This window comes from Sinocyclocheilus grahami, unplaced genomic scaffold, assembly GCF_001515645.1.
Source record: "Sinocyclocheilus grahami isolate Dianchi unplaced genomic scaffold, SAMN03320097.WGS_v1.1 scaffold508.1, whole genome shotgun sequence".
Taxonomy (NCBI): Eukaryota; Metazoa; Chordata; class Actinopteri; order Cypriniformes; family Cyprinidae; genus Sinocyclocheilus; species Sinocyclocheilus grahami.
The window spans coordinates 1,099,879-1,118,048 of record NW_015505687.1 but is presented as its reverse complement, the minus strand read 5'-3'; the positions used below and the strand labels follow the sequence as shown (position 1 = coordinate 1,118,048).

At 38.6% G+C, this 18,170-nt stretch overlaps 1 protein-coding gene across 1 annotated transcript in view; it reads right to left on the bottom strand.

The window, feature by feature from the left end:
* The window catches only part of LOC107554592 (diacylglycerol kinase zeta-like), an 86,713-nt gene that overhangs the window by 11,395 nt on the left and 57,148 nt on the right, over positions 1-18,170 (bottom strand). Inside the window, exons 28-29 of the mRNA XM_016237154.1 lie at positions 11,614-11,715; positions 8,327-8,383 (exon numbers count right to left, since the gene is read on the bottom strand). Of these exons, the coding sequence (XP_016092640.1) occupies positions 8,327-8,383; positions 11,614-11,715 (159 nt within the window). The remainder of the gene's footprint in view (positions 1-8,326; positions 8,384-11,613; positions 11,716-18,170) is intronic.

Below are 18,170 nucleotides of genomic sequence, written 5' to 3'. Positions count from 1 at the left end.
TCCATCTCCTCTCGGCTTGTCGAGACTTTTGTCTAAGTGTCCGTGTAGAATCGTTTACCCATCGCTGATATTTGCATTTACGTTTTTTAACTTTAAGAGGAGCAACACTATCCAAGATTTCAGCACAAACAACATTAAAGTGATTAACCTGTTCATCAACACTTAAATTCTTCAGAGACTCTTCAAATAGAGTAGTTTCACAGTGATTTCTATATAATGAGGTAAACTCTCCACTAGTCAAGGAATTTATTTTTCTAGACCATATTTTTTCTGGTACAAGCCCTGTGGACTTCTCATCAAAGCGGACATTAAAAAACATTGGCTTATGGTCAGAAAGCACCACCTCATCAATCACAACATTCTGAATGTGCAAGTTGAAAGATAAAACCAAATCTAGTGTGTCCCAAATTATGAGTTGATCCTTTGACCCATTGTGTCAAATCAAAAGAGTTAATCACATTTAACAGTTCTCTGGACATCACATCCTGCCCACAACACAAGTGTATATTAAAATTGCATAGAATTTAAAAAACGAGGGTATTGTGTAGCCAGTTTACTAATAAAGTCAGAAAATTCCTTGGTTGGCTTTGGAGGGCAATACACAAGTGCAACCAGTGCAGGCTTAGTCACTGTTATATAAAAAGTCATCAGCTCAAAACTATTATAGAGTTCAGGCGATATTTTCTGACAACTGATGTCCTTTTTAAAAATAGACAACAGACCTCCACCTCACCCAGTTAACCTAGGCAAGTTAAAATATGAGTAACCCTGTGGTAGCAATTCCGGTATCGGAGACAGGTCTCCTACCTTTAGCCAGACAGAAAGAGACAATCCAGCTTGTTGTTCATGATAAAATCATTCAGAATAAAAGATTTGTTTCCAACGGATCGTACGTTAAGCATCACCATCCGCATCGTGCTATCCTCTCTCATCGGGAGCCGCTCACAGCGAAGAGGGCGAAGATTCCGCGAATCGATGCCTCTCGTGCACACGTGGGGCCAGCCCGTCTGCCTAACAGAGGCCGGACTGTCAGGCAGAACCGGGTAAATCCAGCCATGCTTGCCCTTCGTGAATCGTCGGTTGATTATTCGACTGTTCCCGGTGACATCATGCGAGCAACACGAGCGGAGTACGGCTCGTCGTAGTTCACTACCGCCCAAGGCCAGCTTTAATTTAACGATCAGGCCACCTCACTTTCCTCGTTTCCTCCCTTGTCGTCTCCGAGCTCCGGGAGAAGAACTGCACAGGTGCACAGGTATATTCCCCAAGAGGTATGGTGGGAGAAAACCAGGTCTTTTAAAATCATTTTTAAAAGCGTCCACCGTTGCTCTTATTGATAAAAGCTGAGACCGATCGTAGATAAACAATGAAGATACTTGTTGAGTGAGGCAAGATATCAAAAGGACGAACAGAACACAGACGCACAGAGCCGGTAGACGGCACACCATGTACACTGGCGCCATCTTGATTTATATCAATATATATTTATATTTATATCTTGATTCACTATGAGAACTTGAATCATCTCCTGATGTTTTTCCTGATGATGCTGTTCAAATTATCCTAAAGAATAGCTACAATGCATATGCACGCAGACTCTTTTATCCCCCTCTCAACATTCAACATCTCAAGAGATTAATTGAGCAAAAGAATGATGACTACAAATGAGCTTAATAATATTCTTCTCTAAGAGCAAGAGAAAAATTGAGACGAGAACCCAAACTCTGTGAATGTCACTGCAATGCTATCTGTTTGACATGAGGTCTGTTTGACTTCATATGGCACTGCGCAGGACGATCGGGGTTTGTAACCATAATTTGGTTTCGACTTGGCTGCTGATTCGAGAGCAGTCGGCTGGATCAGCCAGCATAATTTTTCCAGAGTGGCTCCACGAGCACTGATGATAACACCATTTCACGATTGGTCAGACTCACCGATGGTGTGCATTTTATGTATATTCTGACACCTTCAGTTCCACAAATGCTCACAAATCAGTGTTTTTATAATAGTAAACTCTCTTTTGATGTAATCTTAATGTCATACTCTTACAAATGTTATGTTGATCAAAATAAAACTGATAAAGATAGTGTTTATATAATATGGGGGGTCGTCACATGTGGTTGCCGCAAGCCCTCCGGACGCTCCTTCTCAAGCCCGCCGCCTCTAATCACTCTAGCCCTCCGGCCGTTCCTCACTCTAGCCCCCGGCCTCTGCTCACTCTAGGCCGCCGTGTGTTACGCTGTGTTTCGTTGTGAAAGCGAAACTACTTTGTTTGGTCTTCCAAAAATGGACACGACTAGAAATCAGTGGTTAAGTTGTATTTACAACACTGTTCCAGAACACTTCAACCCAAATATTCAGATTTTATGGAGGACTGTTTCCTGATCCTGGTAGAGTAGACTACAATGCCGGCTGTTCCGACTCACAGACTGTAAGACTGTAAGAATTTGCCACTGATGATTCAAACGCGAGTTTTGGGCAGTGTAGAGTAGGGCTTGTTGCTTGTCATTTCTCCGATCACAAATGCAGACATGGTTTTGTGTTTACGCGGCGCGATGCAACGCAACGCATAAAAAGACAGTATAAGTCATTATAATTCATAATTATGTCCCCACTGGATGCAACAAATGCCTCGTTTATAATGGGTTTTCATGTTTTTGAATCATCGCTCCTGCCTGACAGGGCATCATCACAGTATGGTAGGGGGGTAACATTTCCGTCACACGCTTGAGGTATTTGGCCAGTCATAACGCATTAGATAGCTGGCCAATCATAGCACACCTCGCTTTTCAGACCGATGCGAGTTTTGGGCAGTGTAGAGTAGGGCTTGTTGCTTGTCATTTCTCCGATCACAAATGCAGACATGGTTTTGTGTTTACGCGGCGCGATGCAACGCAACGCATAAAAAGACAGTATAAGTCATTATAATCCATAATTATGTCCCCACTGGATGTAACGAATGTCTCATTTATAATGGGTTTTCATGTTTTTGAATCATCGCTCCTGCCTGACAGGGCATCATCACAGTATGGTAGGGGGGTAACATTTCTGTCACACGCTTGAGGTATTTGGCCAGTCATAACGCATTAGATAGCTGGCCAATCACAGCACACCTCGCTTTTCAGACCGATGAGCTTTGTAAAAATATGCGTTTCAGAAAGGCAGTGCACAGAGGAGAAACAATAATGTACAGTATGTGGTAAATAATGTGTTTTTTTAACCTTAAACCGCATAAACACATTTCACTACACCAAATACACAAAATAATGTTCTTTTTAGCAACATCATATGACCCCTTTATAAACATACTTCTCTCTATTAAGAAGCACTTAACCTATTCAATGAACAGTGTTTCTGGGTGCTACACATAAAATTCAAAAATATGAAATCTAATCCACTCTGTCTGTGGCAAAGTATGCAAACACTGTGCGTCCATCACTATGAGAAGTTTCAAGTGTCTGATTTGACGGCTCTTTTTTCAACTCCTCCCCCAAAAATCTTGCTGATCGGTAAGGGCAGGAGCACCCAAAGTACACCTCCTCTCTGTCTCTTCCCCTGACTGGAGCATCTTCTGTGCGCTCTCACCTGAAAGAATATTTGATCAAGGAGCTCCCCACCTCACACTATGAAGGCTGGGACATTAAGAAAGAGAGACATGTGGCGCACAGGGCTTTGGATCCTGAACTTTGCTTGAAGTAGTGTTGCTCTGAGATGGGTTTCTTCACCAGAAACACACCACAAGGAAATATGTAATGGCTTCCTACAGCTTTTCATATAAGAGTTGACTCTTTGGTGTATCAATGAAGCGCAATGTAGAGGTCAAAGGTCAAGAGGTCAGATTACGGTCAACTGAAAAACAATAAACCTGTTTCACTTCGAACACATTGCCTCAAATTGAGTGAGACAGAAAAAGAGGGAGGGAAAGGTAAAGGAGTTCACGAACACTTAAGTCAAAGCCACAACACACTGTTTCCATTGTGATATGTCTATGTGTGATTGTGTGTGTGTGTGTGTGTGTGTGTGAGAGAGAGAGAGAGAGAGAGAGAGAGAGAGAGAGAGAGAGAGAGAGAGAGAGAGAGAGAGAGAGAGAGAGAGAGAGAGAGAGAGAGAAAGAGACAGGAAGAAAGAGCGTTAACCTTGCTAAGGAATCTGAGTGTGTCCCATAATTAAAAGCAGTTCACATGCTCCTAAATCTGGGCTAGGGCTGGACGATATGACCAAAATTTATATCACAATATATTTCTTAATTTCGGCCGATATCGATATGAGGCGCTGTGAGTGGTGGAACTAGCGGTTTCTCCAGTAACGGCTGTAGTCAAAGCAGCTCCGCTCATGAACGCTACTTTATCAGATAAAAATGCCATCTAAACTATTCTGAAGACAGTCGGTTCCCCATGACGCGTTTTGATTTTGAAACGTGCAGTGCTCATGTTTATTCAACGAAGTCAAACTCCACAAATAAATCAATGTATGGGAAACTGGTAATGCATATCTAAATTTCGGAAAAGAGAGAAAAAATCATATCACCGTTATTGAAAAAAATTATATCGCGATACATATTGATATTGAATTATTGTCCAGCCCTAATCTGGGCTCTGACATGTATTTTCAACACACACACACACACACACACACACCTTTGCTGTAATGTTTGCATGCCTCCTCTAGCCTTGTATCTGAGATTCAGACTCTAGGCAGAGAAATTTGCTAAGGTAAGTTTTAACTCACGTGTTTTCTCAGCCGCTGCCGCGCACACAGAGAGACGCCGCGTGATTCCTCTTTCACATACACACAAAGTTATGTTAAAATACCCGCTTTGGCAAGTATTCTAGTAAACACAGTCAGTTATGTCTTAAGTGAACGTAAGCAGGTGAGAAAGAAACCAGATGTGTGTCAGTATTAGGTCCGTGCATTTGGTCTTAAAGACAGCAGCCAATAAATACCGGTTTCTGTCTGCTAATCAAATAACACCACAGCTCTAACAAAGATGAATCTGTATTTAACTTGTGCAGTGAGCACTATTGTGTTAAATAATTATTAAATTTCTGCACCTAAATTCTGATATTTGTAACTGATTTGTTGTTTTCATCTATGCTTGTAATTTGTGTAATTGTTCTTGTTTTATTACTAACTTTATTAGTTAAGCTAGTAGTTTTTGCTGTGGTATAGAAGTACTTAAAGTGTTTATTATAATTTTTTTGGCTGATCCGAAAAATGATCCGATCCGTGAATTTTGTGATCCGTTGCACCACTAAGAAACACACAACTACAGATTCATCCATCACTGAGCTACTCCTGCTGAAGTGATCAGCATCCACATTTATTTTCAGCTAAATCCATTTTGCTAAGATACAACCTCTTCATCTTTAGATGGAAAAAGGCGAGTTGGGACTCACATTACAGCGCATGAAGAGGAAAGATTTGATGATGTCACTCAAATCTCTAAGTATTATGAGAGCTTGATGCATGTGACTGGAATCAGGGCAAATGTATCTCTCTAACCATCATGTCCCAGAGGAAAAGATGGCAGTGGTTTGTTCCCCCAGCTTAAATGATCATCCAGTGTTTAAACATGTGTAAGCCATTCCTTGGTATGTAACCCAGACGGCAGCTGTAATTACTGACGTTCCTCAGCCTGATTTACAACACACTCATCCACTCTCAAAAAGACACCCTAACATGTCAAGTCAAGTCAAGTCACCTTTATTTATATAGCGCTTTTAACAATACAGATTGTGTCAAAGCAACTGTACAGCATTAATTAGTAAAATAGTGTGTCAATAATGCAAAATTACAATAGTAAACACTAATTTTTCAGTTAAAGACAGTTCATCATTGAATTCAGTGATGTCAACATCCAGCTCAGTTTAAATAATATCTTTGCAATTATGTCAACGATATCGCTGGAAATGAAGTGTCCCCAACTAAGCAAGCCAGAGGCGCCCTGCACTCGCACACATGCTCAACACTGCAAAATAGCTCACGGCAGCTTTAACGGAGTCACTGAGTTTTTGCTAGCTGTCATTGCTAGTAATTAGCACATTTACCGAAAGGGTAGAAATGTGACATTGGGCCAATTATTCGATATGAGTCCAGAAATCCCTTATTAGCTCTAGAGAGACACAGCAATCTGAATCCAGACCGGCCTGGTGTTTACTCAGCCAGATCACCAGCTCCAACCGGTTCTCAAATCACATTTGTGATCTAGTTTTATTATTGATTGTGGACTATAATGTTCTCCTCTAATCACCACTGAGATTTATGAGCAGAAGTCTTTCTTTAAACAAAAGCAGATCTTAATGAGGGTACTTGATGGTCTGTGCTGTAAATACAACACCATTAGAGGAAACTTCAATATACTTAAATGTAGGAAGTAGGGCTGGGCAAAAAAATCGAATGCAATTTTCATGCACATTTCATCAGTAAAGCCGCTTCTGGTGATTAGTAGTAAATCTCCAGCACGTGCTTTCAGATGGAGCGGCATTTACTACACCGAGCTGTAGATCACTGACAAGCTACACAATATCACGTTCAAAATCAGGTGATTCATTGCCGACTCTGTGTAGTAAATGCCGCTCCATCTGAAAGCACGTGCTGGAGATTTACTACTAATCACCAGAAGCGGCTTTACTGATGAAATGCGCATGAAAATCGCATTCGATTTTTTGCACAGTCCTAGTAGGAAGGTTTTAAAGGTCAAAGCTCAGCTCACAAGGCACCAATCAGACTTGGGCATCTACGGGATCTCAGCTTGATAATGAAGGCCGCAATGCCCCCGCTGCTCTAGCGTATCTTTTCTTGTTTACGTCTCCTCATCAATATAACCTTTATTATGCTCCTTCTGATTTACCATTTGCAGACACCACATTAAAGATGGTTCGCTCAGACTGCACAGGAAACAAGGGGCTAATCTCTCACTCGAGCTCTGCTTTCTCCCGTTGTTATTTGCTTTGAATATCAGTGTTCAGATGAAAATCTGCCTCAGAATGAAAGTTACTCATGGGCCTGGCTATAATTCCATTACAGAGGAAAATACAAATCCCTCATTTATGTATGACAGAAAAACTAAATGCATCAATTAATTACGTCTCCTATTCAAAATGAAACCAACAACAACAGAAACCTAATCTACACACACACACAGAGAGAGAGAGAGAGAGAGAGAGAGAGAGAGAGAGAGAGAGAGAGAGAGAGCACAAGCTGCTGGTTTAATCAAACTTTCGAGCACGTTAAGCTGATTTGAGGCATTGATGAGCTGTAAAATATGGGCACTGCAAGATATAATGTTGTATAAGAACAGATTGATGAGGTTTTCTGGCTGTCACAATTTGAACAAGCCATCTTTGTGTGTGTCTATACCTTGTTGAAGCCATCCCTTAAAGGGTCGGTTCACCAAAAAAAAAAACTTTTTTTTTTTATCATTGACTCACTCTAATGTCATTCCAAACATCTATGACTTTTTTCTGTAATATAACGTTAAACACCACTTACTGTAATTGCATGAACTAAGACACTGCTCTAAATATTGTTTTTATGTTGAACAGAAGAACAAGACGATGGGGTGAAAATGATCACAGGATTTTCATTTTTTGAGTGAACTATCCCTTTAAGAGGAGCGGTTCACACAAGAATGCATTTTTGCTTTCAAAAATGCGACATGCCACACAATAGTATCCAACTGTAGAGCTGCAGTGCTGATGAATGAATTTCAAAGATGGTCAAAGTTGTCTGTTTAGCAGCTGTTTACATAAAAAAACAAAAAGCAATGAAGTGGAACACAAAACCGGATTCTGTGTGAACCCGTCCTTAGTCTTCAAGCAAATAGCAGTTAGAGAATACGATGACAGGCATCACACAGAAGAATGCCAGACAAGACAAAACACGAACAAACCAGACTAGGAGTGACTATACTGGACCAGCACAGACTAGATGAGACCAGAAAAGGGTAAATTACCACTCTGATTGTACTTTGCAAAACTTTTTAACCAGTTTATGTGTACTTGTGCGTGTGCATCTCTTCTACCCTCTAAAGTCGTGTCAACAGAGACAGCTGGGCCTAATAAGGAACAAAACAAGCCGGTAAAAATAATCAGCAGCAGCAGAAATGGTGTGGTCGTGCTGTGCTAGAGTTCATGCAATGACACTTACAGTCCACATTAAGAAAAGCCACTGACCGTCAGTAACTATCCCCACTGGGAATAAAAGAATAGAGACGCTCTTTGAACACTTTGAACACTAACATCTATAGCAGCTCTGAGAAGATGCAACTGAAAGGGTACAGAGAGGGGAAGAATACAGATGCATAGTCTGTAAAGCTTTGTCTCACCTGGTGGTAGGTTTGAAATCTGCTGCTGTTGTATTTGAGCGATGAACACCCCCCACCCTTCAAAACAACAAAAGAGTAAAAAAAAAAGTCAATCAATTAATGGGAATATAAGACAAAAATGATAAAGACATTACCATAAACAATAATCATTTTGACATAACAGTGATATAGTACAAACAAGATTTGCATTTCCCAAAGGAAATACCGATGCTTATATGGCAAAAAATAGTTTTTTAGGCTTTGGTTCGGTGTAAATAAAATGCTGTAATAGAGCTGCTCTGTCATTGTTATGACATTGAACAGCTTGTTTTCTGTTGGCTGCACACAGCTCATACATAATCACTGTGTATTGTAAAATTAGATATACACTGTTAAATATATTGTGACGAGCGTCCCGAGCTCACATCAGCGTTGCCCTGGAAACGGACGAGGAACACCTGCACACGCTCATCACGGGCTGATTGGTCACAGCTGAGAGTCATCAGCCCACGGCCAGATAAGCCGCGGGAAGCCCGAGGAGAGGGAGAAGAGATGATCTCCCAGAAGCGGAAAGCTAACGTGTTGTCTCCTTTGCCTTACAGAAACCAGCCCGTGACCAAGCAGCCCAGGCACGAGCGCCGCACGGACTCACTGACACTGGATCACGCTCCCGGAGAAGCACCGACTCACGCACGGAGAAGCCTCGACTCACCTCAGGACACAGCGCACTCACTTAAGCACATTCCCTGGGAATAAATCCACCCTCCGGGGTATCTATTTGAGCTCTCCTTGTCGCGTGTTCCTTCCACCCCGTTACAATATGCATGAGAAAAGGGCATGTAAATAGAATGTAAAAGGGGGGGAAACAAATCAATTTAGTATTACCTTGTGGGGACATCACTGTGTTGTTGTTGCATTTTGAGTACTGAGTATTCTAAAGTTAATGAATATTTTAAAGTATGAGATGTGTAAATCTTCCTTCAACTAAAAAAAAAAAGTATAAAATGTACAAATGTGAAAAATAGATGTCACGTGCAGTTATAAAGAGTCTGTTAAGCACTTTGTGCTGAGAAAATGATTGAACAAACCCTAACCAGAATGTTATACAGGATATGGCATGGAAAATAAATCACACACACTCACACACACACATACACACACACACACACATAAAAGAAAATAAAAACAACATGGCATTAAAATGAAAAGGACTGTGGATTGAGTTGGTGTGGCATTTTAAAGTCTCAGAAAGCATTAAGCATGTGTTGTAATGCAGACACATTTCACCATTACAAACAGGGGTAGGTTCTATTATCTCTGGTCTGACCAGCTATTCCACCCCTCAGGCAGTGCTGTGGTCTGGACCCCACTGGAGCATATCAATTCATGGCCAACACAAATGTTATATAATGTACCACAGACAGACATTGGAGTTTCCTTTACTGAGATATCACTGACCCTAGAGAAACTTAATAGGACCCAAAGAGCCCATCATTTAGGAACACAAAGCAGTGTGTGAGTCCAGGACAGCCCTCTGTGCTTTACGGAGCTGATTTCACACAAGAGGGAGATTTGTGATTGTGGTTTCTGACCAGAAAGCAGTCAGCCAGTGATATCCCAGCAGCTTTTTGAATTTTTATCTCTTGGCCTGTTTCCAGTGGTTGGTTTATTTCTCTGTATGCCATTATGAGGTCGGGGATACTAAAGGGCATCTAAGGAAAACTTTCCATATCTTCTCCTGGTCACATATGCAGATACACACATCATCACAAGAAGCAGGAGCCTAACGTCTTTCCTGCCTATACTTCCTACTACTATCTCAAAAACAATCACTTCTGAAGACTTCTGCCTTACAAACAAAATCTTCAGCATGGATATAAATATATAATTTATATTTTTATATATTTTCTAAACAACAAAAAAATAAACAGAGGAACAGAGACTTATTCAAGCAAACATAATACATTAAATATTCCAGCATTTTCTTCAATGTACTGTAAGCATTATGGCACATATGTGAAAACAGTTTAATCTTTCATGCAGCCCTCATGAAATGCTCATTGGAAACTATTAAATGCATCCTTAAAAAACCTTTACGAAAACCCTTTGAACACTCTCTCTCTCTCTCTCTCGCTCTCTCTCTCTCTCTCTCTCTCTCACACACACACACACACACATGTTTGTTTTTGTGAAAAGTGGGGACATCCCATAGGCGTAATGGTTTTTATACTGTACAGACCGTATATTCTATTGCCCTACACCAACCCTACCCCTAAACCTACCCCTCACAGGAAACTTTATGCTATTTTAGATTTTCAATACACTCCACTCTGTGTGATTTATAAGCGTTTTGAAAAGTGGGGACATGGGGTAATGTCCTGAAAAGTCACCTTCTCCTTGTAATAACTATGTCATACCTTTGTCATTATACGAATGTATGTCCTCATGTGTCACAAAAAAGCACGCGCGCACACACACACACACACACACACACAGAGTGCAAGGAAAATGCAAAATGCATTTCTGCACAGTAAATGAGATGTCATACTTTTCACAAAAAATGCCTGGTGGCCACAACTGAAGTTGCAAATAAACCAACACAGACTCAAGCACACAGATGAGCACATTTACACATCTTTTACACATACAGAGGAGAGTGAATGCAATACTCTACAATTAAAAGGGAACCTCAACTCATTTGATTTTCTATTTTTATTCAGAATGCAAAATAAAATATGCGATTATACATTATTATTACATTATAATAATGATTATTTATTATAAATTAAAAATCTAGCATTTGAGCTAAAAACAAAAGACTCAAAACAGTAAAATTAATGCAGTAAGAAGGTACTTAGTACTGACTCTGACTGGATGAGCTACAATCGAAACTGTTATAAAACAGATATACACACATTAGTTGTGTTGTTGTACGGCAAGTAGAAACAACTAATGAAGTTATTCTGAGATACTTCATATTATTGATAATAAAATACATATACTATCAATAAAACCCTCACAAAAAGAGATATGTAAAAGGAGTTAGTTCTTTTTTGCTATAACAAAGATTAGTTAGAAAGAGTTCTCTCACAGAACTACTCAAGATTCACACATCAGCATCTCGCATAACAGCACAGAACTCAATATTCTGCTTAGGGCCATACAAATGTAGATCAGAAAGAGCATGCAAGAACATTCAGCCTGACAAAGAAAAAAACAATTTGTGTGTGGCAGCAGGCTTGATCCACGTGGCTGGAGTTTCAAGATGTGTTCTAGAGGATCATAAACGTTCTCTCTGTAGCTCTTACCTGCTGAGAGCTGGTTTGGCTGATCTGAGCGAGTCACTGTGTGCAAGTGCTTCTGCCACAGAACTGTCACTGGAAACACGCTTCCTTTGGAGCTCTGCAACCCTGAAAAAACAATGAGAGAGACACACAGAGACATTATCAAGAGGAATATTTGGTACTGAAACAGCAGGCCAGTCACTATATATGCAGTCAAAAAAAATAAAATTATGTGATGTTCCACAGTCCAGCAGCTAACAAATATTAATGATGTGTGAGCTTGTTCTGTAATGGTGGAAGTCTCTGTGATATAAAAAAGCGAAAGACCCACAATTACAGTCTGGTTAATAAAAAACACCTATAACAGATGAGAAATACCCTGTAACATACAGAAACATTTTTAGATATATTAAAATATCGGCATCGGCTGATTAGTTTTTCTGTTTGGCCGACGTGTTAAGGCAGGACTTTTATTTTGACGGCGCTGAGAATGGCAGGGCCTGCGCACACAGCGCTCACATTCTCCCTCTTCATTGTTTGCTGTCGCCGTTTAAAGGGGTCATATGATGTTGCTAAAAAGAACATTATTTTGTGTATTTGGTGTAATGAAATGTGTTTATGCGGTTTAAGGTTAAAAAAACACATTATTTTCCACATACTGTACATTATTGTTTCTCATCTATGTCCCGCCTTTCTGAAATGCGTCAAATTTTACAAAGCTCATCGGTCTGAAAAGCGAGGTGTGCTCTGATTGGCCAGCTATCCGGTGCGTTGTGATTGGCCGAATACCTAAAGCGTGTGACGGAAATGTTACGCCCCTTGCCATATTGTGATGCCTTGTCCCAGCCGGAGCAATGAGACAAAAACATTAAAACACATTAATAATTACGGATTATAATGATTTATACTGCCTTTTTATGCATTGCATTGCATCGCGCCGCGTAAACATAAAACCATGTCTGCATTTGTGATCGAAGAAATTACAAACTACAAACGCTACTCTACACTGCTCAAAACTCGCGTTTGAATCGTCAGTGGCAAATTTTTTAAATATAAAAAAAACTTACATTCTGTGAGTCAGAACAGCCGGCATTGTATTCTACTCTACCAGGATCAGGAAACAGTCCTCCATAAAATGTTATGCACACATCTGAATATTTTGGTTGAACTGTTCTGGAACAGTGTTGTAAATACAACTTAACCACTGATTTCTAGTCATGTCCTCTTTTGGAAGGCCAAACAAAGTAGTTTCGCTTCCACAACGAAAGCGAGGCCGGCTTGAGTGAGCGGCGGTGGGCGGGCTTGTGGCAACCACATGTGACGACCCCGGGCTGGACTCCGGATATCGTCCTCTTTTGGAAGGCCAAGCAAAGTAGTTTCGCTTTCATAACGAAACCCACAGAGCCTTCACGACATGGCGGCAGCAACAATACTACAGCTAGAATAAAAGTTACGCCTTCTTTCTTTGCGTGACAAATCTTGGCGGCAGCAACAATACTACAGCTAGAATAAAGGTTACGCCTTCTTTCTTTGCGTGACAAATCTTCCCACATAGTGACGTAGATATGTGAGGGTGTGTTAGAACGAGCCATTTTAGGTAGGCGCGGTTTACTCTTAACTTTTATAAAGAATATCTCTTTGGATTTGAGACTTTAGTCTTTGCAACTTTACAGATCTTATTTATGCACCAAGAGCTTGTAACACTCCAAAGAGAAAGGGAAAATTGCAATCGCATCATATGACCCCTTTAACAGTTCTAATAATCAGATAGAACTGTTAAAGTAAAGGAATTGAAAAGTATACAAAAAGTACTATAGCGATTGTTTTTATAGTATTAGTAATAGAAAGGCAAACATTATAATACATACTCGTTTACTGACAGCATTCAGCAACAGCTGTGAGACCTTGTGAAGTGTGCATTTCTATACTGCATATGATATGATCACGAGTAAGTGACGGTCGGTCGGACAGGAGGAGAGTTCAGCTTCACTGGAGACGCGCGATCGACAAACTTTAAACTCTTTATATCGGCCATCGGTCACTCTGCTCTTTAAGATATCGGCATCGGCTGTCAAAATACCAATATCGGTTGACCACTAGTTTATTATGTGAGAGAAGGGAAAGGAACAGATGAAGGTGGAGACAGAGAGATAGAGAAAGATAAGAGACACTATCCTTTGATCTTCACTAGTGCATGTATCACCCTATAGCAGTATGATCTCATTTAGTGGAAAAGCATAACCAGCGCAAAAACTTTACGAAGACAGGAGAGAGTAAAACAGGGAGAGCGAGCCAACATTTCTAGAGACAAAAAAAGCAATGCTTCCTGTCACTTTGTTCACCCACAGCTCACCCTGGCAAACTCAGCACTTAACACCATAAAGAGAACACCACAAAGGCTAATTACATCTTTTTGTTAATTTAATATTCCTTTCATGAGCGATTCTGTGTGATTCTGAATTGAACAAAAGCATGTTCAATGTTGCCTCGGCGAGAGATCGTTATTTCATGCCCAAGGGAGTTAAAGGATGTAATAATGCCTGCCAAACGCATCAGCAGCCGTAAGCCTGTGTGACTGATTGAGTCTGTGCGACTAACAACAAATCAGGAGCAAAAAAAGTTGCCAAAAAATTCCATCCAAAACAAAAAGTGACACTGATACATAAATGAAAAAGATGAAATGTAAAATAGCTAAATTGAAGACAGACAAAAAAGGAAGGGAAAAGGATGAGCCGAGGAAACAGGAGGGATGTCAATTACAAGAAGGCGAGCCAAAGTTCTCTGAAACTCTGAAAGACTCTTGCTGTTTCGCAAACATGTAATTAGGACTGCAGAAACTATATTTAAGTATTGACAGGGAAGAAAATATCCAAGCCTATTGCAACAAAAATGGACATAATGATATCTGAAATCTTTTATGTTGCTGTTTTTACACATTTTACAAGAAAAAGAACCCAGACATGTATATAAAAAATCATTACAGAACCAGAAACCAAACAGAATGCTGACATTTTGTAGCTTTGTATGCTTGTGGTGTTTCTAACACAACAGAGTTCAATAAACACCACACAATTATCGAAGTAAACAAGACTAATTAAAGAAAACTTCAGCTTTGATGTGGAAAACACAAGTGGCTTAGAGTGAACCCAAGAAAAAGGGTGAGAGAAAAGGTAGCATTTGAATCATTAAAGGTAGTATTTGAATCAATCATATAATTTGACAAATGACACATTTACAGTGAAACTATAGAGTGTGACGTGAGAGAAAGACATTCTGAAGTTCAAATACAGAAAGATAAAGGTTATTTCAGCACATCTCAAGTACCCACAGCCCCTAAAGACAAAAGGCTGACTGTTATCTCACTATCACAGCACACATGACAGCAGCAGCATCAGGACTGAAAGTGCTCTGAGGGTTCGCTCAATGTTTTCCATTGGGAGGCATAAACAAAAGCTCCTATCCGGTGGGTTATACAATCATGACATAATCAGAAGAGCTATGTCCAGTGCAGCGACTGTGTTTCAACCAGACACATTACACCGCTTCAAAAAGCTGGGAGGACAATGATAATGACACAAACATCACACAGCTAACTATTCAATCATTCTGATCAATCAGTTCCCTGTTAGCCTCTTCCTGACCAATATGAGCTAAATATATGAATGCTTGTTTTGATATATTTTAAAATTTCATTTATTCCTATTCTGTCAAAGATGAATTTTCAGCATCAGTACTCCAGTCTTCAGTGTCACGTGATCCTTCAGAAAACATTCTAATATGCTGATTTGCTGCTCCAGTAACATTTCTTATTATTATCAGTGCAGAAAAGAGTTTAATATTTTTGTGGAAACTGATTTTTATTTTTGAATTTGAAAGAATTAACTAAATTCATTTAAAAGTATTTATTTCTTTCAAAAAATAATAATCTTACTGACCCCACAGTTTTGAACAGTAGCAAATGTGGTGTTTTGGATGCTGGACCCCAGCATGCCGGTGTGCTCACAAGGCTTCTTCACTAGCTTAACCAGTAAGATTTCCATGGTCAATCAGCTTCACCAGAATGACCATGCTGGCTGACAACCTTTACCGGCACAAAATCAGCACTAACTGGCATTAACCAGCCTGGACCAGCAATAGAAATTCATGCTGCTCTTTTCACCAGAGCATTCATCTAAGGTTAAATAATATAATAATAGAAAATAAACAAATGCACACTCCTGACACAACTTTTACATTTACCGAATAGAAAGGATGTGTGATGATGACGCTTAAGCTAAATATTTTGACAATTTCAACCGATTTCATCCAAAAATTAATAATTAAATCTTAAACATTCACAAAGACAGAAATACAGAAAAAAGCTAAATTACTGTCTGTATTCCAGTGTTAATTTTGACAGCAAATTTTGATTTTGTTTTAGTCATAGTCTTTTGACTAAAATGCCATTTAGTTTTAGTCATATTTTAGTCATCTGAATTGTTTTTAGTTTTAATCTAATTTTAGTCAACTAAATATCATAAGATTTTAGTCGACTAAATCTACAGTAAATGTAGTCGGCTAAAATCGAATGGGTTTAATTACATTGAATTTATTAAGCATTTCTCTAAAATGTCCAAACTCATAGGTTTGATCAGGGGCGTAGCCATCATTTCAGAATTGAGGGGGACAGAAATGTTTTATATAAGTATGTATATATAACATTACAATATAACATTTCTGTAATCTATATAACCTACCAGTCAACAGTTTTTGAACAGTAAGATTTGTAATGTTTTATAAAGAAGTCTCTTCTGCTCACCAAGCCTGCATTTATTTGATTCAAAGTACAGCAAAAGCAGTAATGTTGTGAAATATTTTTACTATTTAAAACAACTGCTTTCTATTTGAATATATTTTAAAATGATTGCTGTGATCAAAGCTGAATTTTCAGCATCATTACTCGTCTTCAGTGTCACATCCTTTAGAAATCATTCTAATATGCTGATTTGCTGCTCAAGAAACCTTTTATAATTATTATTATTATTATTATCAATATTTAAAACAGTTGAGTAAATTTTGTCAGGATTCTTTGATGAATAGAAGGATCCAAAGCTCGGTATTTATGTGAAATAAAAAGCTTTTGTAACATTATACACGATACCATTCAAAAGCTTAGAGTCAGTATCATTTTTATTTTTTTGGAAAAGAACTGATTTTTATTTTTGAATTTGAAAGAATTAACTAAATTCATTTAAAAGTATTTATTTCTTTCAAAAAATAATAATCTTACTGACCCCACAGTTTTGAACAGTAGCAAATGTGGTGTTTTGGATGCTGGACCCCAGCATGCCGGTGTGCTCACAAGGCTTCTTCACTAGCTTAACCAGTAAGATTTCCATGGTCAATCAGCTTCACCAGAATGACCATGCTGGCTGACAACCTTTACCGGCACAAAATCAGCACTAACTGGCATTAACCAGCCTGGACCAGCAATAGAAATTCATGCTGCTCTTTTCACCAGAGCATTCATCTAAGGTTAAATAATATAATAATAGAAAATAAACAAATGCACACTCCTGACACAACTTTTACATTTACCGAATAGAAAGGATGTGTGATGATGACGCTTAAGCTAAATATTTTGACAATTTCAACCGATTTCATCCAAAAATTAATAATTAAATCTTAAACATTCACAAAGACAGAAATACAGAAAAAAGCTAAATTACTGTCTGTATTCCAGTGTTAATTTTGACAGCAAATTTTGATTTTGTTTTAGTCATAGTCTTTTGACTAAAATGCCATTTAGTTTTAGTCATATTTTAGTCATCTGAATTGTTTTTAGTTTTAATCTAATTTTAGTCAACTAAATATCATAAGATTTTAGTCGACTAAATCTACAGTAAATGTAGTCGGCTAAAATCGAATGGGTTTAATTACATTGAATTTATTAAGCATTTCTCTAAAATGTCCAAACTCATAGGTTTGATCAGGGGCGTAGCCATCATTTCAGAATTGAGGGGGACAGAAATGTTTTATATAAGTATGTATATATAACATTACAATATAACATTTCTGTAATCTATATAACCTACCAGTCAACAGTTTTTGAACAGTAAGATTTGAAATGTTTTATAAAGAAGTCTCTTCTGCTCACCAAGCCTGCATTTATTTGATTCAAAGTACAGCAAAAGCAGTAATGTTGTGAAATATTTTTACTATTTAAAACAACTGCTTTCTATTTGAATATATTTTAAAATGATTGCTGTGATCAAAGCTGAATTTTCAGCATCATTACTCGTCTTCAGTGTCACATCCTTTAGAAATCATTCTAATATGCTGATTTGCTGCTCAAGAAACCTTTTATAATTATTATTATTATTATTATCAATATTTAAAACAGTTGAGTAAATTTTGTCAGGATGAATAGAAGAATAGAAGGATCCAAAGCTCGGTATTTATGTGAAATAAAAAGCTTTTGTAACATTATACACGATACCATTTAGAGTCAGTTTTTAAAATTTATATTATAGAAATTATTACTTTCATTTAGCAAGGATGTTTTAAATTGATCAAAAGTGATAAAGACATTTATAATGTTA